This window comes from Saccostrea echinata, unplaced genomic scaffold (genome assembly GCF_033153115.1).
Source record: "Saccostrea echinata isolate AGI-Se365-2 ecotype Australia unplaced genomic scaffold, CSIRO_AGI_Sech_v1 ptg000002l, whole genome shotgun sequence".
Classification (NCBI taxonomy): domain Eukaryota; kingdom Metazoa; phylum Mollusca; class Bivalvia; order Ostreida; family Ostreidae; genus Saccostrea; species Saccostrea echinata.
Genome location: NW_026889751.1, coordinates 26149872 through 26175405, shown reverse-complemented (window position 1 = coordinate 26175405; position 25534 = coordinate 26149872). Strand labels below are relative to the sequence as shown.

The 25534-nt window shown below is 37.9% G+C and overlaps 1 protein-coding gene across 1 annotated transcript in view; it reads right to left on the bottom strand.

Moving 5' to 3' along the window:
• Positions 1-25534, bottom strand: part of LOC133175636 (baculoviral IAP repeat-containing protein 6-like) — a 38166-nt gene that overhangs the window by 9282 nt on the left and 3350 nt on the right. The window contains exons 5-47 of the mRNA XM_061310753.1: positions 25079-25281; positions 24778-24827; positions 24319-24414; positions 23930-24033; positions 23101-23270; positions 21381-22733; positions 20954-21160; positions 20456-20675; positions 19725-20226; positions 18960-19183; positions 16759-16932; positions 16453-16578; positions 16008-16262; positions 14911-15607; positions 14554-14704; positions 14116-14330; positions 13110-13894; positions 12844-12968; positions 12618-12728; positions 12234-12520; positions 11645-11875; positions 10998-11181; positions 10535-10702; positions 9914-10157; positions 8786-8981; positions 8469-8618; positions 7903-8331; positions 7676-7803; positions 6674-7590; positions 6258-6428; positions 5889-6089; positions 5347-5623; positions 4524-4774; positions 4293-4398; positions 3952-4173; positions 2869-3455; positions 2460-2653; positions 2086-2233; positions 1683-1922; positions 1428-1544; positions 1101-1265; positions 673-810; positions 115-365 (exon numbers count right to left, since the gene is read on the bottom strand). Of these exons, the coding sequence (XP_061166737.1) occupies positions 115-365; positions 673-810; positions 1101-1265; positions 1428-1544; positions 1683-1922; positions 2086-2233; positions 2460-2653; positions 2869-3455; positions 3952-4173; positions 4293-4398; positions 4524-4774; positions 5347-5623; positions 5889-6089; positions 6258-6428; positions 6674-7590; positions 7676-7803; positions 7903-8331; positions 8469-8618; positions 8786-8981; positions 9914-10157; positions 10535-10702; positions 10998-11181; positions 11645-11875; positions 12234-12520; positions 12618-12728; positions 12844-12968; positions 13110-13894; positions 14116-14330; positions 14554-14704; positions 14911-15607; positions 16008-16262; positions 16453-16578; positions 16759-16932; positions 18960-19183; positions 19725-20226; positions 20456-20675; positions 20954-21160; positions 21381-22733; positions 23101-23270; positions 23930-24033; positions 24319-24414; positions 24778-24827; positions 25079-25281 (11770 nt within the window). The remainder of the gene's footprint in view (positions 1-114; positions 366-672; positions 811-1100; positions 1266-1427; positions 1545-1682; positions 1923-2085; positions 2234-2459; positions 2654-2868; positions 3456-3951; positions 4174-4292; positions 4399-4523; positions 4775-5346; positions 5624-5888; positions 6090-6257; positions 6429-6673; positions 7591-7675; positions 7804-7902; positions 8332-8468; positions 8619-8785; positions 8982-9913; positions 10158-10534; positions 10703-10997; positions 11182-11644; positions 11876-12233; positions 12521-12617; positions 12729-12843; positions 12969-13109; positions 13895-14115; positions 14331-14553; positions 14705-14910; positions 15608-16007; positions 16263-16452; positions 16579-16758; positions 16933-18959; positions 19184-19724; positions 20227-20455; positions 20676-20953; positions 21161-21380; positions 22734-23100; positions 23271-23929; positions 24034-24318; positions 24415-24777; positions 24828-25078; positions 25282-25534) is intronic.

Genomic DNA, 25534 nt, shown 5'->3' with positions numbered 1-25534 from the left:
GAATAGACATGACGTTTTTCCATATACATGTATCAAGTAGAAATAAATTTTCAATAATTTTATTTAAACCTTTATCACATCAAAACTCTACTTATTCTTCAACTGATCACCCACCTCATAAAAGTCCTCTGGGAAAGGTTCAATCATGGACCACTCTTCAGCTATAGACATGTTCTTAATCATGTTATCTAGACCTGACTCCTGCATGATTGACTGTCTAGAAACCTCGGGGTACAGCAAAGGCAGGTGTTCTGCTAAGAGAGCCAGACCCCCCACACTGGCAAACACCTGTAGGGAGGTAGGGAAGGGGGACACGGTAGTCAGAGCCTGGTCCTCATCCAGGTCACTCCAGCCATCTCGTTCACCTGGAAATCACAGACATTGTGAGCAAAATGTATGAGGATATCTGTGTTCCTACTTAAATTCTATAGTTCTTTAATTAAGCTTGTAATTCATAAATTTATGCTAAGAAATTGTGAATAAAATTTATGAGGATATCACTATCAACTTACCTTTCCCTTCTAAAGTTAATCTTGAGATTATAAATTTATGCTAGTAGTATTTTTCATATGCTCTTTCCTACTGAAAGAAATTTGCTCCAGAGACTGGATTAATACTGATCCAGTTAGTGATGAGCCCCAAGCATACTTCTGGATTTTGACCAATACTTGCTTTGATCTGGCTGATTGCCGTCCTTTTTCTCATCTTGTTTGATAGAAAACTCCAGTACATTGAGTCCGTGCTGCAGTCCTCGCTGGTGTAGAATCTGCAACAGCTGGGACAGAGTTAACTCCCCTGGTAAGGAGGTGTCTGTAAAAGAAATGCCATGACAATGATAACAAAATTATGTTCTTTACAGTACAATGGTCAACAACCAGTCTTACATATTAAAAGCTTTTTTCCTAACATTTTAATCATGAAATTATCCACATGGTATCTATCATTAACAAATAAGCCTTCAGATACACTGTAATCAAAATCATCATTATTTTGTAGTAAATGTACATGCGCTCTTTTCATGTAAAGTAACTAAAATTTTACAAAAAAATACAGCAGTAGACTATACCATTACTTACATGTAAATGCCAATATCTACTTACTTGGCATGGATTTGTGGCAGATGCCTAATGTAGGAAGTGGCATCTGTGAGTTGGAATTTCCCAGGTTTTGCCTCCCTCGGCGAGTTGGTGGTCTTGGGGGTAGAGATGTCTTCCCAGACTTATCCTCTTTCTCTCTTTTCTCTTTAGCTGCCATACTAGCTGCTACTAAATAATAATATCAAAAGGTCAAATCTGTGCAGTTTGGTCTCACAACTGTAAAGCTACATCCTATAAAACTTGACTTCAAGAAACAGTCCTATATGAAATATCTTTCAGTGGCCATGCTTAACATGAATGATTTGATATGCATGCACTACATTTACATACCCACAGAACTGGAAAGATAGCTGGCCATCTCTGTATAATTGCTTAAGTTGTCTTTTTTGGATTCGTCACTCTTTTCAGATGCTTTCTCCAGAAACTGGCCCGGTAGAAGGGGAAGGTCTGAAATTGTTCAGCAAGTAAAATACTTTAAATTCAATTGACCAACATACCTGTCCATGTACATCAACTTTCCAATACAGAGAGAAATATATCTTTATGAAATATTGTACAATAAAATGCCAAGGATAGTGATCTCACCAGTGACTTTGCTTGTTATCTCACTGATGGTTGTGTGTAGGCTAACCAACAGCACCTGGGTGTTCCGTCCCCCTGTGAAGTGAGGGTGATGCACGCCGTTGTTTAATTTGCTCTGCATCATGATTTTCCCACTCTGTTGGGAAGACTTGAGCACTACAAGAACTTTTTCATCTTCCAACAAGGCCTGAAGGAACAAACACCTGGTGAAACCGGAGAGGGGGAAATTCCCCAATAGCTGACCTGGTAAGAAAAAAATATATATACATGTATAGACTTAACTATGCATGATATTAATTTAAATAGTCATTACAAAGATGTACATGGTGTGCCATTCACAAAACAGTATGCTGTAATTTATCTATCCACACAGTTTGCTAAATCATGATCTTTAGTGTTAATTTACCTGATTTTGAGGAGGAACTCTGCTCTTTGATAACTTCAGATAAGACTTTGGCAAATAACAGTTGGTTAATAATGTGGCAGGACATGACTTGTGTGAAAAAACAGACAGCAGCAGACTCGATACTTCCTCGGTTCTCCATTGTCATTATCTAAATACAAGACACAAAAATCAAATCATCAGCGATGGGAAACATTTGGTTTGATAACTCTACATGTACATTTATCAAATGAAAAACTGCATGACTCTTCTATGTAACCCCCCTCCCCCCAAATCTACATTTTTTGCCATTTGAGGACATTTTACAGTACATGTATTTCACTTTTTGTTTCAGTAAAGTTGCATTACAGTTTAAATATATAATCAGTAACACTGACCCCTTCTCTGGGAATGCTGGCCGGAGCTGTGGCGGACTGTATGGGAGTATTACACAGCATGGTCAGTAGGGAGGGCCAAAATATGTTCCCCTCGTGTCCCCCCAACCAATCCTTCATCAGGGGCTCTGTGGAAACCTTGGCCAGGAAATACAGAACAGAGGGCACCATGTCTGCTGTTATCCATAAAGCTTTGTCTGAAATAATTGGGTACAACATTTCAATGACTCTGTTGAAAGTGAAAGAAATATATATACTGTTACACTTTTTCTCTTTACTATTTTAGCATTCTTAATGGGAATTACTTTTCACATTGCAGCTGACCATGTTAAAAAGAAAGATCCTTACTATAATGGAAGTACCCTGAAAGTTAAATACTCAAAGACACCCTCTACTAGATTCTATGAATTACCTGACACAGTTCTGGACATGGAACCCAACACCGATCCTGAGGCACCACCGTCATCACACATGGATTTATGAGTATCAGTCATTCCTTCCGGAGGGGAATAATTCTCAGTGAACTGAAATATCACCTTGTTACAGAATTCAAACAAGCCCTGAGCCAGTACAGCAGGGAATCCGGAGTCTAGTAACTGTTTAATGGCCACTGCAGACTGACAAGTCAGGGCCAGAGTCGATAGACAAGACTCCTCTAGGGTAATGTGGTGGAAATCCTGAACAAACTCGGTCTGAGTCTGTGAGCGCGGGCCCTCCTGGGCACTGCTGGCCTCCTTAGAGTCATCAGTCATGGACCTGTGATGGCGATTGTCTTTGGAATCATCCGTCATGGAGCCCTGGTGGAGATGGGAGTTGTCTTTGCGGTCATCACTGATGGAGGCAGACAGACTGTTTTCTCCTGTTACGGTGATACCCATCCACAACAGAATCTGGGAGAAGTACTCAGGGTTGATGTGACAAATAGCACAAAGTACATAATCTACAGACTGCTTCAAGTTGTTGTCAGTTTTCAGTGTTGTGGACCATTCATAAAGGAAACTAAAAATGAAATATTTACAGCTATTAGAATTTCCCAAATTACATGAAATTTCTCATGGCTATACTGTATTTGGATTTATGCTTTAACTGGAGAGAAGAAAATCAGAGGCTAGAAGGAGCTTAACAAAGCGTTTACAAATTACAGTAAAATTTGTTTAATCTGGACACCACTGGTGCTGTAGAAATTAGCTGGATTAAACAAAATCCAGATTAGATACTATTTAAACAAATAAATTTGCTGAAAAGGGACTAAAAGTTAACATCATAATCAGCAAGAATACATAACATCCAGATTTTACAATATAGAAATGCTGTAGAAATATACAGTATTAATGTATCAACAACTCATGTGGAGCCTATTTTTGGATTCAAGTGATATTTTTAATGACTGTTTAATATTGTTCATGATTATATGCCTACATCTAATTCTGACTGGTATTTCCTCCACATTTATCACACTGGCAAATTTGGAGAAGAATCACAAACGTTACTGTACCTGACTAGTTCCCTGGTAACAAGACCCCCAAGATCGTATTCCACAGGTAAATCATTGCTCTGCCATAAGACGGCTGACACAACCTGTATGTGGGAGGGGGCGGGGCTAGGAAGGGAAGATAACTCCTGTTGAACCCTCCTGTAGCCTTCAGAAGTGGAGAGAGATGATCGCTGAAGAGCAAGTCTGGCACTGTCCTTCAGCCAGCTCAACAAAGCTTGAACTCTGTGTACACAAAATATCATTGCTTATTTGATTAAGAAATGCACTTTCTTTCTTCTTTTTTTTGTTTTCATTTTTTTCTTTCTCATATTATCCAGGGTGTACATTTGAAAAACACACACCTTAATCTTGTTCCATGGTCTTGGACCATTCCTAGCTGGTACAGCAATTCCACAGTGGATTCATTGGCTTGGCCACTAACTTTTCCAAGGTATGGCAAACCAAAACCTTTCACAACAATTAATTCATGAATTATCAATGTACACTATATTACTTTTATGACCTTAGCAAAAAAGTTCAGTCTTCTTGCCTGGGTATTGTTTAATTCACTGTTGACAATGGAGACCTCTTACCTGAATTAGCCCTATTACTAGGACTTCTGAGTATGTTGTCGACCAGAGCAAGTCCCATGTCTACAGAGTGGAGTCCCAAACACAGCAGGACCTCCTCTATGTTAGGTACATATACACTGGAGATGGGTGAGACTAGCAAGGCAGAGCAGGTGTTCATTAGATTGGGGATCTGAGCTGCACTATTAGCTACAGCTTCCTCTACCTCCTTGTATGCTGTTAGGCAGTGATGTAACAAACGGATCCAGCGAACACTGCAATAATTCATACATATGAACAATTTGTCTTCTTTCTATTTGACCACCTCTACACCCCTTGTGTAGGTGGTCAAATAGAAAGACGTGACAAGCCCCTGTGCATACTGTAGATTCTTTATTTTACGCGAGTACTTAATATCGCGAAATGGCTAAAGGGCGTCAAATCGCGAGAAAAATAATTCGCGAATGGGTGATTTATCTAGAGATTTTACATACATTAAAGCCCCATAAAAATAAAAGCGAGTAATTTTATTTCACGAGTGGTGCTTCTCGCGTAATTACGCGATAATTTATTCCTCGCGTATATTTAGGAATCTACAGTACACATACATAACCAAATCTCTACTTTTCCCCATCTACTGGTTATTTGAAATTTTGACAATCAAGAAGCCATTTTTTGTAGACTGTTCAAAATATTTTTCAAATACAGATTTAAAAAAAGATATTCTATAGTATTTGTACACAAATATGGACTTTGGAATATAGATTTTCCACATACTACGTATTATTGAAAAGACAGCAACATGCATCTTATAATCTAATAAATTATCCTCTTAACTGACACAAACCTTGACCTGGCGACATAATCCTCATTTGGCATGAACACATTCTGAGGTGCTGAGCTGGAGTCTCCAAATGCACTGTACCCCATCAACATGATCTGTGACAGCCCGATTGTCATAGAGTCCCTGGCCTTGTGGAGCCTAATGGTCACCATGGTGGCTATTTGTGGCCGCTGGAACTGTAGCTTGATAAAGGCCAGACTACTGGTCATAAGGGGGTGACAGAGGGGTGTGGACGTCACTCCATCATGACTCAGTTCTAACGATACACTCGAAGGGCAAGCTAAAATATGAGAGTAACAAATTCAGATTCTACAATAAAATCCTCATCTATAGTACTTACAATAATAAACTTACAATAATAAACATGTAAACAGGTGGATTAAAGGATTCTTTTAAAATGATAGTGGTAGCTCTGAGCACCACAGCTTTCTTGAAAATATTTCTATCTGAACAGTGATTTTAATTATTTATACTCTTGAAGGCTGCTTATCTATAAATATGTATCCACAGTATCAATTATCAATTAATAATTATACATTACTTACTGGTGAGTGATGTACCATGGGGCTGTATCTGGACTTCCTTGAGTAAAATAGCAAAAGGCAGCTGAATTGTTAGATCCACCCATGCCTCGTCAGGATAGAAGTGGTAGGACCAGGCTGCAGAGCGAGCTCTTCTGTGTGGAGGTGAGGATTGTATCAGGACCTCAGCTGGACTGGCAGTGGGACTACTGGAGCAAATGTATCCTAAAAATAGAACAGAAAGTTAAGTGGGAAATCCCCTGATCAGGTCTCTTTGATTCTTTGCATCATACAACAGTATTTGATTTCTTAAAAATTCAGAAAATGAAAGCAAAAAAGAATATCAATTTTTTTTGTTTACATTTGTAAATGAAAATAACAGTGACTGGTTACCTAGAGGAGCAAAGTTTTGTAAACCATCTGGGGACTCAAAATCACTGTTCTTTTTCTCTAATCGAGATCGGCCATTGAGGTTCTGCATTATGGTAGAAATCAGACTAGGGTTTGTGCTTATTATGCGACAGTTACAGTTGACTAGATTTTGACAGATTACAGATATTCCACCTACAGAAGAGAAAGAATATAAACAAACATTAGTTTCTGTAATCAGAGTACAAAATAATTAAACAATAAATTATAATAAACTGTGAAAAAATAACATTTCTTTAAGTATTTCCACTTCAGTAAAAAAAAAATTTCTCTCTATATACAAAAAAGATTTTGCTATTCTACTGGAAATCTATTTATATTACATTTATTTCCAGTCAATATAATGTTCAAATGTACATGAACTTGTCTCTTGTACTTACCCATTTCTAGGAAGCTATTTATTGATCTAGCACTATCTAGAACTTTGAGTATGAACCATAGGAGAGGTTCTGAAAGTTTGTTCAGGGACTGCTGTGTTCTGATGCTGTATGAACCAGACAGGTACTTGTATAGAGACTCAATCACACACCGGCTGTCTGAGCACAATCTGGTTAAAGTCACCAGGATCTGGTAGATCCCATCCCCAACCGATATCGGTTCACCTCCAGTAAAAGTCTCCTGCATGTTGCTGGAGATCCCTCTGCTTCCAAGAATCATGGCCATAGTGTTACTGTTGCAGTAACTCAGAGCCTGTATCAGATTGCACATAATTTGATGGTGGCCCAGTATTAAATCTGTGACATAGGCCTGGGTGTTGAGAGTTTCTGTCTTCTGTTCATCTGTCTGTTGACTCTTCTCCTCATCAGATAGCCTCACTCCTGGAGTTGGGGTAGAGGTTGCTAGGGCCTGCTCTAATTTGGCAGAATCGGGAACGGGTTCTGACATGCTGATATTTGTTGGTGTCATAGGTTCCACTGTGGCTGAGGAGTCCATTGTAACTGAGGAAACACGAACATTCCTTGGAGAATTACACTGCATTTGTATAAGATTGTTTACAAGTTTTAGAAGACTACACATTAGGAGATCCCTGCTGGCATCGGAGGTCTTTGAGTCCCCACCGCGTAGGAAACTGGCAAAAAGTCCCCCAAAACATGACCTGGCATTGACAGAGTTTTCAGAGGTACTTCTACAAGAAACTTTCTCTTGACACAGAATGTGTTGGTGAACTAAACTGCTGATGGACTCGATAACACTTATGGCATTACTCAGGTCCACATTCTCATATGTCTGATCCAAAATAAAATCCATGAATTTACACTGAGCATCTAGTGGACCGAGACCACAATGGAAAGCCCCCCTGTGAAAGATAAAATTAGTGTTTTAATCTGCCAAACAGCATGACAGAACTGACATTGTTAAGTGACAAAAGAAATAAAAATTACCTTTCAGCACTTAATGTGTACACTAATTTTAGCATCAGCTCTTTTAATTTCTGAAGATGATCTTGAGGACACTTTCCCAACAGTCGTAATAAAAATTCATAGAAAGCTTTGGTTGCAGCAGGACCAACCTATAACAAGGAGAGAAAAATGAACAATTTTAAAAATCTCCCATTATTATTGCTTCATTCTTTTGGACATAAATGCACTGGAATACAAGATGCACTCACTGTGGAGAACTGAACAGAGGATGCAGTAGGTCCATTATCTGACGTCCCCGACAAAAACTTCTTGATGACACTGATTAAGTTAGCATCGGACAACAAAGGAACAATAATGGACACTTCCCCCACCTCGCCATGACTAGGAATTCTCTGATTGGCTATCAGAGTGAGGCTCTGAAAAGCCAACACCCACGAACTAATGGGCAGACTGGGGATAGCTGTGAGGACCTCCAAAAGTGTGGACACCGAGGACGAGCTGAGGAGAATTAGAGGAGTCCTTGAGGAGTCAAAAATAGGGCCCCCCGAGGCATCAGTATTGCCCTCACTGTTCAGTGTTAACCACAGCTGTAGGAGGGAGTCTAGGTTAGAACACTGAGGCAGGAGGTGACACAACAGGTTGTTGTAGCAGGAACTCAACATCTCAGCTGATGATACCTGAAATATAAAATAAACATTAATTATAACTATAAAAGCAAACACTTATTGGTGGAACTATTTTTTAAAATCTATTTTGAAAGTCCTAAAATGACATAAGGAAAATCAACAGCTATTAATATAGACATGTATTATACCTCTGACTGTGAAAATGTAGCGCTAGCCTGTGACAGTTCATCGTCAGTGGGAGGCGGGGCTGAAGACATGGAGTGACCTACATAAGGGGCCGGTGGCAGGGTGTTACTAAATGCCTGCTGGACCCCCTCTGTGTGCAGAGACAGCATTACCTACAAGGAAAATAAATTACACAAAATCATATAAAAAATACACAACATATTCATTTACATGTACTACAACATTATGTCACTGATATATTTATTTTTGTGACTTGTCAACAACTTCTACTTTATTACAATTGTACTGTCTCTAATCAAACTCAGGAATCCTTGCATACCTTTAACCTGAGTTCAGCCTGGGTTTCCAAACCAAACTCGAGCCGAGCATCCATTGCAGTGGACATTCCCTGAGCTCCGGCCACCAGACTACTGCGATAAGATGACCCAGAAGTCCAACTTTCTCGATCCCGTTCTGTAATCTTGTCCACAATTTTCTTGATAAACACATCCTTTTTCTTATCTTCAGTTTCAGGTCTGAAAAAAACCCCAAAGTCTCCATCACTGCCATTCTTAGGTTATAAAGATTGTTAGTCTTAAAAATAATCTAACTACTCCTACTATATAAAATTTACACAAGAATGTATAAGGTTTGACTATTCTTACTCATTCTGTGAAAAACAACGACACAAGTTACATATTAAGGTAGTTAGAAATCAAACAGGTTTATAGGTGGGAAAACAACATCGAGTTTTAAGTATATACATGTATATCTTTAGACTATGAGAGACAAAAAATCAGTGTGAAAACTGACAAATTCCTCATTTTCATTAGACCGTTCTTGGTTACACCATGATTAAAGCTTTGATGAGCAGAGTCAAAAATAGCATATTTGAAAAGAAATATGCAAGCAAATCATAATATTCAGGTTTAAAAAGAATCACATGTACATCAAAGAATTAAATACACCTAAAGCAAAGACCTATGTCATGTTTCCATATTTTCACTCTAAAAATTTGTAGTTAAATTCATGTATAGCACAAAATTTTGAAACTTATGTGGCTGTAAATATTTTAAAACATAAATGGACTTTAAAGTCATTAATTTTAAAACATTTTACTGAATTTCAACTACAGCTATCCTTAATGGAAAATTAAGTCATACAAGGCATCACAGTATTAAGCTATAACCTTGACCTTTGACTTTGAGTCAGTGGCCTCCGAATCAAGAAGGGTCTGTTTTAATGGTGTAGTGAATACCGAATCTGTGTACTGAAATATACTTTAAATCTGTGATGCATAAAAGTGTGTTCATGTGAAAATAAACAATTTTGAAATTGACCTTTGAAATGCACTAGACAAACTCACAGCCCCTTCAACCAACTTTGTTTACAGACAGATAAGAAAAAATACCCCCACACTTTAGCTTTGATTGTTGAAAACATGACACAGTTTGACTGAGATACACACATTGAATTGGCCACATCCAGTGTTCCATTCAAACTGGAGGTAGGCAGACCAGATTCAAAGAGGATTTGTTCAGGAGGGGGTGGGGGTGGAGGTACGACAGACTCTCCAGTGACGTACGCGTGAAGTTTGGCAGATGCATCGTCCTCGTATTCCATGTCGTCCAGAAGCAGATCCACCATCAGAGAAGATTCCTTGTCGAATGTCATCTTGGACGGTTCCTCTTTACTATCTGATAGTTCCATCTCTGTGTACAGAAGCATTACATTGTTATTTCATTTGCCTAGAAGCCTTGACAGCATTGATCATGGCATTTTCATCACAACTTAAGAACTAAAGGGAGAGGGCTTAAAAAGGCTATGCCTGCTACCTAATCCCATTCACTTCATGTGAATAAAATTATGTATAAATGAAAAAAAAAACTAAAGAACACTATTTAGTTCATGGATAAAAATAAACCCAATTTTCTTCTACATACAAAATAGAATTATTTCATACTGCTTCTGAGTTTGTTTTTTTTTACTACTATATTTATTAATTTCACAGAAGGCTTCCAATAATGTGTAAATCCTGGTGTTTACTGACACACTTTACAGTGTAATGGAAGTAAGATATTGTTTATACCTGGTGTATCAGGTACACTGTTGTCTTGGTCTGTGTCCAAATCCTCCATAGTGGGCAGGCTAACACTGTGGGGGAGACTCTCGTCCGTCTCTGTGGTGAACCCTCCCGCTGCCTCCTCCCGAGTCTCACTCACACTCGAGTCAATGTGAGCAGGATAGAACTTCTCACCTAAAAACACAAAGTATAATTTTAACCGATATCATTGAAAGCTAGCATCAAAATATTACCAATGTGCTGTCATTCAAAATTTGTGAGACAATGGCACTGTACCTGTTTACGAGATATAATTTTCACACATCCTATGCATGGAAAGTAACAAAATTTCATTTCTTATTAAAAACGAGAACTTTGTTGAGACTGCTAAAATATTTTGTAATGGCAGAAGTGAATGCAATTCATGTACCTACTGGAATTCTGCTTTTATCTTGGTTAAATTTAATAATGTTATTGTTAACTGGCTTACCATCCAGTATGTCTTGAAGCAGACAGGTGATTGCATGCCCCGCCCAGGGGCCTCCCCAGCTGACATTCCCGTAACTAAACTCCAGGTTAGAAGCCAACAGAATAAGTCGCTCCAGCTGTTCCTGGGTCATAGCCTCAGCCAGAGTAATAGCAGGCCTTGTACTAACACACACTGTGGCTATCACCTGTCATGGAAAATTTAGATTGGCCATACTCAAAGATATACATGTACAATGTGTCATAAAATGTCAGAAAAATAGTTAAGTCTGAATAAATTTCCAAAACTAAGTAAGTCCTCCAAGAGAAATATATATATATCGCATCTTATTAACTTAAGCCAAGGTGTTTTACAAGTAAAATTTGTTTTCATGGGTCTTCCCATCCATACCACAAAGCTTCTTACTGAAAACATTAAAACTGATAATGCTGTAATCAATAACACATCTGAGGAACCATGACCTAAATGCAGTTTAAAGAAACATGCATGTGTACATGGTGTACAATGTATTTACAAGTAAATATTTTTAATTCAACTATGATCTAAGAAACAACATAAAAGGATAAAACAAAGGGGTACATGTATTCCATTATAACATCAAGTTGACCCCTCCCCCCCCCCCCAAAAATCACATCATTAATGCATTTTACCTTGCATGTAATGAGGAAGAGATCAACATTACAAGTGAAGTCCATACTCAGTAGTAGACACATCAGACCCCTCACCACCTTCAGGGTCTTTTCTTTTGACAGAAGTAACACCCCCTCTTGATCCACCTCTCCGTTACTCTTCTCGGACTCTGACACACTCTCGGCTTTGGGACCCATTTTTCTCAGCATCTCCACTTCAGTTCGTCTCATATGTATGATATCTTTTATGTGCTGTAACAATTATACTGTACAATGAACTTGTGTCAAGCATGGCTATATTGTAAGCATTTGGGAGCAGTGATAATGCAAAGTAGCTTAAATAATTACAAAATCCTTATATGCAGAGGAAACCAACTGTTTTTGGTTAAAAGCAACATATTAACATAATATGTGATTTTCCTCAAACTGAACAGGATATTAAATCTATATTTGGATGCATCAGAATAAAAAAAATCCACCCTAAGATGCAAAAACAAGTTATAAATTCTAACCACAGAGGCATCAATAGGATATAAAATTTTAAACTTAAAAGGCATCAAGAGGATACAAAATCAAACCTGCAAGGGATCAACAGGATATAAAATCTCACCTTGGAAGCATATTTGGACAACTCTTTTTTGAACTCTTTCTCCTGTTGCTTTAGGAGGGTATTACTGGAGTTCTGAGCCGCCTTATCTGGGTGGGTGGAGAAGAAAGTTTTCTGAGCCTGCTGTAGATCCATCAGCTTCTGTTTGTGGTGCAGCATCCTCTTCTGCATCGATAGCCTGGAGCCCCGCACAAGCTTGGTGGACTTGGCTTTGGCATTGCTGGCTGCCAGTGAACCAGCGGAGTTGTGGTCTCCTTGTATGAAGTTCCAGCGGTTTGGTAGGGAATTTCCTAAAACCAATCAAAAATGCAGTGTGGTGCTCTAAATAATTAGATAAAATAAAATTAGGACAAAAATGTTGGGTGATGAGTGTGGGTGGTACTTTACCATTCTCTCTTCTTGCTGCTTTAGAACTATCATCATTATTGAGAGAAGTGTGGTCTAAACTTCTGCACAGGAATAAGAGAATCCAACCAACAAGGGTCAAGTCAATCATCCCTAAAATACAGCACAGTGTGACTAAGACATCGTAGCATGTACTGATATCTTAACTAATTACACAAAATGACATTTCTCAGACTCAAACTTTGCTCCTAGTGTACACTATTTCTACCTGCTTGTCCGGCTACCAAGGGAGATAACACTCTGGCTAACATGTCTAGAAGACTTTCCATGATTGAGACAGCACTAGGTCCTGATAAGGATTTCTGACCCATTGCCAACAGCAGCACAAACACTCTAAAATAAATGTTTACAAGCATTTTCAAAACCTACAACAATCCAAACTCAGTATTAATCAAGTTCCTTTAAACTGGTGTTTAATTTTAAGAATATCGCACTGGAGCACAAGTCTACTAGAGATAAGCACAAGTTTCTTACCTATCCTGCGGGAATATCTGCGAGTTTTCAGAATGAAAGAACTCTCTGAGAACATTTCCAAGGAAGCTTCCCCACCAGGGCTGGCTGCCACATACCCTCATCAACAGCATCCCACAGCTGATCTGGATCTTCTTAGTGCCATGTACACAGAGGTTCTTAAACAGCATCTCAGCTGCCTGGGGACTCATGAGGTTATACAAAGACATTGGGGGCTGAGGAATACTGGCCGAGGAGGTAGTCATGCTAAGGAGGACCTCAAGGAGACATTCCTGTACGAACCTCAACTTGTCTGTGCACGAGTGCTGGATTCTCTCCACAACACTACCGCCATAGTCAGTTTTGGGAACATTAAACCCTAGAGCTGTGTGTAGTCTCTCCGTGGCTTTCTTGGCCAAGTTCAGCTGCACTTGTAACTGAAGACAGTCATTGTAACTTTGTATGATTTTGTTGTCTTCCTCATTTTGTTTCTTGCTTTTCTTCAGGAAATACTGAATGTGGGTGTTGGCGAACTGTTGGCCGTCCAGTCCCGCCAGAAGAGATTCCAACCTTGTCCTAGCTAGACTGTACCTACACTGTATATCCTCTAGAAGTGACATGTATATTCCTAACTGAGCCAACATCTGGGACTGAGTTGGCAGTTCTGACTGGGATCCTGTGGTTGATGAAGACCTCTGTTCCAAGTAACTGTTCCACTCCCAGGGTAGAAGACAGCTGTGTCCATAGAAAGCACCAATGGGGATTTTCGATCTTGTTGATCCACTTCCGAATCTTCCAATTGTGGTTATCTACACATAAAAATACCATTAACTGATTACCACAAAATACATGTAGCATGTATTTTACTTTATATGTATTGGGAAAAAATTTGAAGATACATGTACATACATGTACATGTAGATTAGAACTTTTAATTCATTTTAGAAATCAACATTTGAGAGAGCTGAAATGTGTTGGTTATTGAGAAAAGACAAAAATGTTAACCTCATCAACATTCAACATTTCTTACCTTCAGATACCTGCAGACAACAGGTGGCATGATGTCGGTCATTATAAGTGATCTGACTCCTATGTCAGAGGCTACCACAAATCGTTGCCCATCTAATTCCTCCCCCTGTACCCAGACATCTATAGACAAAGAGGCTAGATCAGTGCAGGCTGGAATCACCACGTCTGTCAGAACAATAGGTTTCCCAAAATCAAGGGTCACAAACCGACGAGCACCTGTCAAAGATTTACATCAATATGTCATTACATCATTCCATCAACTTCACACATATACATGTAGTCAATCTTCATGAGTTTTCAATTGTTATTATGACTTTGAAATCTTAAACAGTACTATGAACTTAAAATACTTGTGAGTATAAAATATTAGAAGATTTTCAGAAATCAGGCAGTTCACCTTTTAATCTTTTCAGGGACAAGTACTGTGAATCAGACAAACCTGAATGCATTCTTTCAATGACTAGAACTTGTAGCGGGGGCTGCTGTAACAATGTCTGGGCATTAGGTAGTCCTCCAAGAGCTGACTTAGCCGAGAAATGTTTATTGTTGTCTGTCTTCCCGTCATTAGCAGGAGTGGCAGTTCCTTGGCCCTAAAAAAGACCACATTTTACATCTCATGTATTTACACAAACTATATTGAAAGGTTCTTGTTGAGTATGTCAAGTACCTCATTCCCTATAAATTATATTTTCCAAAGATTTCATAATTTTTTTTCAATCTATCAAATATGCACACAAATTCACTATGAACTCTGGGGAAGTAAAATCACAAACAATCCACCAAATACCTGTCTCACCTGTAAGAAGGTTTCATTGGGTGGGGTCAGTGGTGGAGTGATGACCATTGGTGTGGATTTTGGTGTTGGTGGCATCAAGAGGTCACTACTGGTAGCTTTTCCTTCTGGGGGTAAACTCTTCCCTACCTCTGACAGAATCTGTTTAATATGCATAATCTTATGCTTAAACGTAGGGTAGGATTTACTACTGAGTTCATGTAAGTGTTGCTTTGTCACAGCCATGCTAGAGGACAATGACGCCAGAGTTGAGGCCCCGATATTTCCAGTCGCCTGTGGTGGTATGCCTTCTCCAAAGTTTATTGTCCCAGACAACCCTGCAGTTCCTATGGAGGTGCTCTGTGAAGTTGAATTGTTATCCATACGCTCCATCTTGGTACCATCACTGGTGGAATGGCATGTGAAGTGTAGAGGTTCGACTTCCATCAGACCAAACAGACTGCCTTTGGCATACTCCAGCTGCACCTTCTGGGACTTGTCTGAGGGAGGGTTAAAGAGGTCGTAGTAGTCGAGTTCGTCAGTGACCGAGGAGGAGGAGGAGGGGGCTGTGAGGTTATTGTTTGTGTTCCCTGAGGTTGTGGAGTTACTGCCACTACTGCTGAGGGTTGAGAAAGACACAGAGGGGACTGTCTGCTTCAGAGCCAAGGGCAGCTCAATGTCAAACAAGTCTGGGTCAAATGGATGACCATACAATCCAAATCTGAAGAAGAATACATCTTTGTGCATAGTTTTTCTTTTATCAAATCTTTTTTGGTCCATGTTTTTCTGATAAATTTAGTGAATCGCTTTTAAATTTGGATAAACATGTACAAGTAAAGTTTATGTATATTCAAATAGGAACACCACAAGATATGTTCTTGTAGAATACCGTAAAATCACACATTTTCATGGGGTCAGATTTTCGTGGTTTGAGGAGAAGCTATCAGATTGTGAAGATTTGATTTCATGGATGAAAAATTATTGAGTTATGTAATATGACATTTTAAATTTCGTGGTGGTCAAGAATTTGTGGGTTTCTTCATACCTAGAAAACAATGAAAAACACCCACGAAAATTAGTGATTTCAAAGTATGAGCATATACATGTATTTTAATTCTCACCTTGACTTAAGGAGAGCATGGATTGAAGACATCCTTTCATTGTACTGTTTGGAAATTTGGACCAGCAGGTCGGAGCAGGATTGTGAGACTTGAGTGATGTCCATACATTTAACTCGGTTCAGCATTGTGAAGAACCAGCGTACAGCTCCTGCGTACTGTGCAGACGGAAGCAGAGGGAAGGAGGACAGAAGAGCATGGAGCAAACTGTAACTGAAGCCACTTGCCATATCCGGGTCTGCCATTTTCTTACACTGTCTGTAAATATACAGGTGAAATCAGATGTTTTAATTATTAACATAATGTATCAATGCAATTACATAATATACATGTATGTAATTGTTTAGTTTAATTACAGAAATGTGTTCATGTAGCTTGATGCATTACACTTTAAACAATGAACAAGATCTGTGTCAAGCTAAGAAATACATGTATATGAGATACTTACTCCATACACATAGCAAGTAGACGGGAACACTTATGAGCTGTTGTCCTGGTACCTTGTATAAAACAGGCTCTCACCACACTATGTAGATGTGTCTTGAGCGTGTAGGGTATTGTTTTCATCACAGCTCTGTGTGGAAATTAAAGAAATATCAAAAGCCATGTCTGAAGAGTCATTTTTTATGTATTTCTTTAAATTAACCTCCCCCCCCCCCCCCCCCCCATTTTTTAAAACTAATTTCTGTCACAATATTTTTCAAAATAATTTTTTCCACCATATTTTTTTTTTAAAATAATCTCCCATATGTACCTCCTTATGGGGTCATTCATCTGGACACCAGATATCCACAGAAGAATGTCCAGGGCCATGTTTTGATAGCAATCTGAACTGATTCCACTAAAGACATAACCGTCACTCATTCCCACTGCTGACATCAAACGCTCATGGAACTTCAAGTTTTCAATCATCATGCTTCTCTGGAGCCTATAAAAAGCAAAATAATCCTGGTATATAAATGTACTCTGATAAAGTTACATGGAGGAACTTGTCCAATCAAACACAATAAAACATAAAATTATTATTCTAAAACAAGAGGCCAATGGGCCACATCGCTCACCTGAGCACATTGGCTTGGCAAAAGCACAAATCAGTTCAGTATTGAAAAGATTAACGGAGGAGGAGGGGGGTGCTTGAATTTTAAACTACCTGATGATGCTTCCATGTCAATATAACAAATGGCTTTGTTGTAATTGAAAAGATTTTAAAAATTTTTTCCCATATATTCCTTTGTAAAAATTTGATCCCCCATTGTGGCTCCTCTCTATCCCAGGGGTAATCATTTGAACAAACTTGAATCTACACTACCTGAGGATATGACTTAACATAGCTTTTCTGTTCTTGAGAAGAAATATTTTTTCTATATGTTCTTATGTAAAATTTTTGATCCCGCATTGGGCCTGACCCTATCCCCAGGGGTCATCATTTTAACAAACTTGAATCTACACTACCTGAGGATGCTTCCATATCAAAATGACTAATCATGGCTTTGCAGTTCTTCATCAGAAGTTATTTTCCTATATATTTCTATTTAAGACTTTGATCCTCCATTGTGGCCCATCCGACCCCCGAGGGTCATGATTTGAACAAAATAGAATCTACACTACTTGTGGATGCTACCACATAAATATGATAAATCAGGGTTTTGCTGTTCCTGAGAAGAAGATTTTTAAAATTTTTCCTATATACATTTATTTCTATGTAAAACTTTGATCCTCCATTGTGGCCCCGTCCTACACCCGGGGGTCATGATTTTAATAAATTTGAATCTAAACCACCTGGGGATTCTTCCATATAAATATGACCAATCAGGGCTTTGCTGTTTCTTAGAAGATTTTTAAAGATTTTTCCTATATATTTCTATGTAAAACTTTGATCCTTTATTGTAGCCCCGCCCTACTCCCAGGGGTCATGATTTGAACTAACTTGAATTTACACTATCTGAAGATGCTTCCATATAAATGTGACTCATCATGGCTTTGCTGTTCCTGAGAAGAAGATTTTTAAAGGTTTTTCCTATATATTTCTATGTGAAAACTTTGATCCTCCATTGTGGCCCCGCCCTACCCCCGGGGGTCATGATTTGAACAAACTTGAATTTACACTACCTGAGGATGCTTCCACATGAGTTTAATCTTTCCTGGCCCTGTGGTTCTTGAGAAGAAGATGCTATTAATTTTTCACTAATTCTTTATTATCTCCCCTTGAAAGAGGGGTGTGGCCCTTCATTTGAACAAACTTGAATCCCCTTCACCCAAGGATACTTTGTGGCAAGTTTGGCTGAAATTGGCCCAGTAGTTCTGGAGAAGATGAAATTGTGAAAAGTTTACAACGACGCCGACACCGAAAACGACAGACAACGGACAAATTTTGATCAGAAAACTACTGGTAGATATACATATGAAAATTAGAATTAGAAAAAAATCATGCCATCACTAAGAAATTTATTTAAAGTATTCTCCAGAAAAAGAGAGAAGAAAATTGGTTCAAATAGGACAATTATGTTTTTCGCAGATTTTTAAATGCCAAAATGATGCAGAAAATCATAGCTTCGAAAAAGTTCCGAATACTTTTTAAAACACTTTTGACATGTACTGTAAATCACTTTTAATTCTCGAGAACTTTATTTTCGCGTAATTGCGCAAGACTGCCTGCTCGCGAAAATAAAGTTATCGCGTATATATCTATTGGTATAGAATATAAATAGCAATAATCAGCATTTGTGTAAATTTCGTCTCGTTTATAGATATCAAATACCTATTTCGGGAAAATAAGGTGTCGCCAATATTTGGTGATCTACAGTATTCGCTAGTAATTTGCACATCTGAAATTTATTCCTAGTCCCAAAGCACACAATTTTGTCCAATTTTTTCCCCCCCTTAAAATTTTCTCATTTCAATCGCGCCAAAATGATGCATCGTTAAAAAAAATTTTTTTTGCAAAAATACTTGTACCTTTCTTTTGGAATTTGTGTCCTCTTTGTTTTTCTGATGGTAACAGAAATCTCCTGTATCCAGTCACAGCCCCGGAAGTTGTCAGCAAACTTGGGTCTCGGTACAGATGATGTCATGGCTTCCTTTACCTTACTGGTGGGGATAAATATGTCTTTATCAAAAGCTGACTTCATAACAATCATCTTCTGTGTTGAGGAACTGGATGCCGATTTCTTTTTCATTTCCTAGAATACAGAATTTTTTTTTTAAAATAAAATGCATTCTTGGATCAAAAGAAGCTAGAAAAGCTACTTTTGATCCAAGAATGCATTACATAGGACTTTAAAGCTGCAGATGTTTAAGGCTGAAAATTTACCCCTTGTGTATCTAATCATCTGTGTTTGAATTAAAGCAAATACTTTCTTCAACTTCCTATTAATGGCTTTACTTTCAAAATATGCAGTGTTTCTTGAATGTGTGAGATTCCTAAGACTGAAAATTGCCAACTTATGAATTTTATTAACCCAAATCATTTTCCTCCATACAACATTTATACTGAGTTAGTGCTAGGATGTTATCATCAGAACAGAATATCCACAGAGTTTTCAGAGACTCCAGTTCCAGGTATCATCAGTTGATAACATTACCCTAACTTATCAAACATTGGACATTTAATAGGCAACCTTTTTTTCATAAGAGCTTATGCACTTCCTGGGATTGCTAAGTGACACAAGTAGAATACTTCTATAGAAAACTACCTGACAAATGTGTAAGATTAATTCTTACCCTTTGTTTTTCATTATTCTTGTCATCATTCTTGCTGTGAAACCCTTTAATGTGCAGAAGAAATGCCTTTGGTTTAGTGCTCAACAACTGTGGACTGGTCAGTGTTATCAGGCCGCCATTCCCGGACAAGTCCAAAAACGAGGCTAAATTGACTGGCCCACACAGAATCTCTGCATTGTGGTTCTCCAAAAACTCAGGATCCAAAACGCTGTTGATATTCTCGCTGAATCTGCCATTGGATTTCTCTGTGCAGCTTGTGTTTGCGTTCTCTTCTTCAGTATGACAGAAGGCGTTAATGTTAAAATCTATACTTTTGTCCACTTCTGCTGGATGCATTGTGTTAGACTGCCGACCCAGTGTGGTTACGTTTTGCTTCAGCAGTGTTATTTGTACGTCGGGAGGAGAGGTGCACATTGGGTGTAATGTAAACTTGATGTCAACATGACCAACACAACATGGACGTGGTAGAACGATTTCAAACAGGTGCTCATCCCACGTAGAACTACAAAGAAAGTTACATAAAACGTAATTTCATTTATAACTACATTTAACATTGCAGAAATGCACATACCCGGTACATGTATATTAAACTGATATACATAAATATAACTGAATTATTTATACAAATACTGTGATAAAAAGCAAAAAAAAAAAAAAAAGAGGTTAGAATTAAAACATTCTCTGTCTAAAACATTGAATGATAAATGGAAACATATCTTTGAAGAACATACCTGTCTGGTTGCAGTTTCCAGGTTCGAGTGTGCTGAGTGGCCTCCCCTTGATGCTGTAGATGCTGAGGGTGGCGCCGCTGTTGCTGTTCTTGTTGAATTTCAGTCCAGCATGATGGCACAGTGGAGGTGAACCTTGGCATCAAGTTTTCAAATTGTATCAGATTATGAAGAAGCATCAGGTTCTCAACTGTCAAAGGTTTCTTTGCTAGGAGATCAGTACCTGTAAACAGAATGGAAAATCATTTTATTATTTTTTTCAAAATACTTTTTACTTCATGACTGCTACTGGAATACTTGGTAACCTTTAATTTCAAACAAGGAAATGCTGCAGCTCCAGCTCATACATTTTCAGTATAGGGTACCTTTTTATTTCATATCATCTACAATTAGTGTCAATGAAAAGGCACAGTAAAGCATACATTACCCACAGCCAACATCAAAGCTGTAATTTCATTATTATCATATAGATTTCCTTTTTGATATTGTCCACAATTTTACCTGGACTATTTTTCTCTAGATGTTCCTTAGATTCTACAGATTCGGCATTACTAGTGGAGGAATCCGGTTCTAGGCGGGATTCTCCGTTACACACTCCATCCGGTACATCCATCAGTGAGCCGGACTCCGACAGAACCGGACTGTCCTCACTTAACTGATAGAAGTGAAGTTTGCCCTCTGCTGAGCATACACACAATCGTTCCATACCTAAAAGAATTAGTTTTACATTACATTTATTCCACAGCTTTAACAAAATGGCATCTAATATAAATAAGCAACAGCACCCCTTATTTTAAAGTGCTACACATAATTCAATTCAAACTTCACTTTTACATGTATTTTTGTGCATAACCAGTGCAATAAGTATATAAATTTACAGCCTGAAGATACTACTAACAACAAGGTAAAGTGTACATTAGTGCATCACCTGTGCAATAAGCTGCAGACACAAATTTTTCCTCTGGTTCAGGGGGTGAAATCTCAGCTACCACACTTAAATCATTCAAGTTCAACAGCCAGAGTTTTCCATTACTCAATGTGACAACAGCTTGGCCCGGAATATGGTATGATGTCTGGGTGCTAGCACTATTTGTTGCCAGTGAATCTGGGCCCGGACTTTCTTCCTCTCTTTCTTGGTATTCACTAAATTCCTGTGGTAGTACAATAACACTGGTGACAGATAGTTCTGCTTGTTCCAAGTACTTTGTGACCACAGGTGTCTCCTCCAACTGTGCATAATCCTCACCAAATTTATACTTATACAACAGGACACATCCTCCATGACACTGATCTAGCGAGCTTGATAGCTCAGAAATGTTCTCAGAAGAATTTGCTATAGAGTTTGAACCACTGTTTACGGTTACCGGTAAACATTCATTACAAGGACCTGAAGCCTCGATAGTGGGAGAAGAGTCAGAGATCACAGAAACAGATTTGCTTTTAGTAGAGGACTTTGAACATCTGTCTGCTGGTGAGACTACAACTAGAATGTGTTGTCCATCTAATATAGGGGAGATAGTGGAGACTTTGAACCTGTCACTTTGTAACCTCTGTGGAAGTTCCACACATTGTAATACACTCCCCGTCTTTGTGTGTCTACTGGAACCGGAAGGCTTGCTCACTGTGGGAACCTTGGCATCAGGCACCGAGTTCGACATTCCTACGCTTGAACTTTCTGACGTTAGACTCACTGGACCAGGAGTCACACCAATCAACATATCAGGATCGGAATCGAACATGGGATCCATCAAGCTAAAGTCATGATTCATCATGGAAATCGACCCTAAATTTGGCACAGCACTTAAGTTATTTAAACTTGCACTACTTGGTAGCATCCTCGTCTGTTCCTTCTCCTTCTGCTTTATACCCTTCCGCACGTCATCCCTAAGGGCCAGTACCAGCAGATATGGAATGAAGACCGTAGACTGTAAGAGTTCATTGTCCACTAGCTCCCCCTCCCCACAGAAACTTTCCTCCTCTGATGATATGATTTGGGGGGAATCACTGCTCACAACTTCATTCACTTTGTTCATCAATTCTACCTCCTCTGTTTCACATTCCACATTGTTCTGTTCCAGGGACAAACTCATCTTTGTTCTTCTCAGAGACACACCACAGAAGAGTGTGGGATGGGGTTTCGATCTGGATTTTTTCTTGGCTTTTGAAATCTTAACCCCATTGCTTTTTTCTGATGAGCTTTTCTCAGTCATAGGTTTCCTTACAATACACATGGACTTTACTAACACATCTTCACATGGTCTATTCCTGGTTTTTAGTCCATCTACACAAAATAAAGAAAAAAGTATCAATATTTTTAACAACTGATTTGCAATAAACATACACTTGATTTACATAGTAGAGATATGTCATTGAGAAAGTCTATACATTCCTTTATTTAAGGATCAGGAATCTGGACTCTCTGATTGGTCCAGAAGTTCTTTCATGAGGTGTGCCTCAGAGTGAGTTCACCTCAGTATTAATTTCTGGAGGATTATTTGGGTTTTCCTCTTGACCAACTATAGACTTGCTTATATTTTAATCCACCAATCAAATTGTGTGTTTCAAATGCAGGTGTTTAACTCTCTTTTTATGCTATTTTACCATTCCCTGATTAGGAATATTTTTTCAGACTTTGTATGCAAACTAACCTGATTTATCCAACTTTTCCTGTGGAAGTTCATACAGAGTCTCTGAGGTGCCATTTGTGGAGGTGGTTGCAGTAGATTGTTCACCGCCACTTTCTGAAGAACCACCGTTTTCTATTTTCTTCACGTTATTCTCTGGCTTGGCATCAGTTTCATCATGCACAGATTCATCACTACAATTTTAAGACATTTACCTGTATCTTTCCATATGCTATTTAAAAAATCATCATCTTCCTAATTTTTTTGTTATTTTAAATAAACAAAATTTATAAAGCACTAAATATAACATAAAATTACTCTAAAGCACTGTATATAAAATTTAAAACAAATATACATGTAGATATATAAAAACATTTAAAAAATTATATATAATTACTAGTGCTTAGAAAAAATATGAGATTAAAAGATTAAAAATTCAAAAGCCTTAAGAATGTCCATAAAATTATGAAAGCACTAGTAATGTTTACATGTAAAATGCTGTGTAGTCTAATATAATCAGGATTAATATATAAATGAGCAACTAAACAGAAAAAAAAATAAATGGTTGAAAAGAAGAATCTGGGTATGCAAAAGTAAAAAAAGTTAAGTTTACAATGACTTTTTAAAAACAAATAATCTTAAGTTTTGAGGGAGACTTTTCCACAATGTAGCACTAGCAACACTCAACTGTGTCCGTTTTCCCTAAATCTGTCACAACATTTTTTCAAGCATGCCTTAGACATTCTGATTCACTGATTACTACCAGAACTTGACAAAATATTAAACAACGCATCACAAACTTACAAGTCTATATCTTAAAATTCTCTTTTATTAATACAATTTTTATACTTACCCATCTATGGTTCTGGGAGATTTATCAGGCAACCTCTCGATCTGAAGTCCTGTCTTCAAGGCTATCACAGGGTTAGAGGGATCCAAATTAAACTGGCAGTATTTCTGTAAACAAAAACAATCATTTAGGGCATTTTCATTTTTTCCAGCTATTTAAGAAGCACCTCTCATAGAATATATACAGTAAAACTTGTCTAATCCGGACACCACTGGTTCCATAGAAATTGGTTGGATTAGACAACATTCTAGATTAGACAACATTCTGGATTAGAAATTTTAAACAACTGAATTTACAGCAAGGGACTTGCAGTTTACATTGTATTGGGCAAGATTTCCGAATACACATCTTGATTAGACAAGTTTCACTGAATCAAAATGTATGATTTTTACCTTAAGTATTTTATCTACATTCCAAATCACTATATTCCCATTCAGAGTTGATGTTGCTACAAAGTTTTCTGTGGCAGTTGTACTCATACACTCAATCTAAGAGACAAAGAAAACCATCTCATAAAAGTTCTTGTCTTAATCTACTGAAATGTGCTAAGTAAAAAATCAAATCATTACATTAGTACATAGACATAATACTTATAATTCTGAGACACATATACAGTTGAACTTCGATATCTCAAACACTGATATCTTGAATACCATAGATATGCCTAAGAGATCTGAAAGTCCCAACCACTTATTCTTTAAGTATTTTACCCATGATATCTCAAATACTCAGATTCTTGGTCCCATCGAGTTCAAGATAACAAGATTTGACTGTATATATACATGCTGTACATGCATGTTGAAATCTTAACAAAAGTTCGCGAGTTAGAAAAATTTATTGAGAATACTGACCTTATCATCATTTTCACTGTGTCTTTTTGCAGGCTGGCTCCCATAGGTGACTGAAACCAAAATTATACAAAGATTAATAGCATGAAAATAGGAATTATAATTCGTGTGAACACATTTACACAGTATGTTAACTTAAGTTGTGCAATGTTTTTAAATGGATTTGCCAATTAGAATGAAATGATCTTAATAAATAGACAAAATAATACTGAATTAAAGTTTTCATCAAAATTCTCTATTTACTAGAAGTAAATTCGAAATCATAGAGTTAATTTCCTGTTAATTTTGAATGACGTCCCCTCACCTGCAAGTGGGACATTCTGAGTGTACTCTCCCTTAACAAATGGACAGGTAGGCGAGTGCCGCTCATGCTCGGACCAAGGCTCATCTGTTGGCTCCCAGCACACCAAACACACATTACAGGTAAAACACATTGCACGGTCATCCCCCATCGAGTTCGGTTGATGGTAGAATCCAGCTTGGGACATTGGATCTGGCAATGCCCATCTGTTTTAAACAATACTTTTTATCCATGTTTACTATTATCTTGAAAAATTTTAATTGCACCTTTTCTTACTTATTTCTAAATGTACAATATTATTTAATACTGTACTTAGTTTAATTTTTGGGTAAATGATTTTATTCAATGGTATTTACAATTTCACAAAATATAAAACACACTTTGATTGCAAACTTTAAATCAAAGTGTAAAATTAAATGCATGGTTCAAGACAATAACTACATATGGGCTCATCACAAC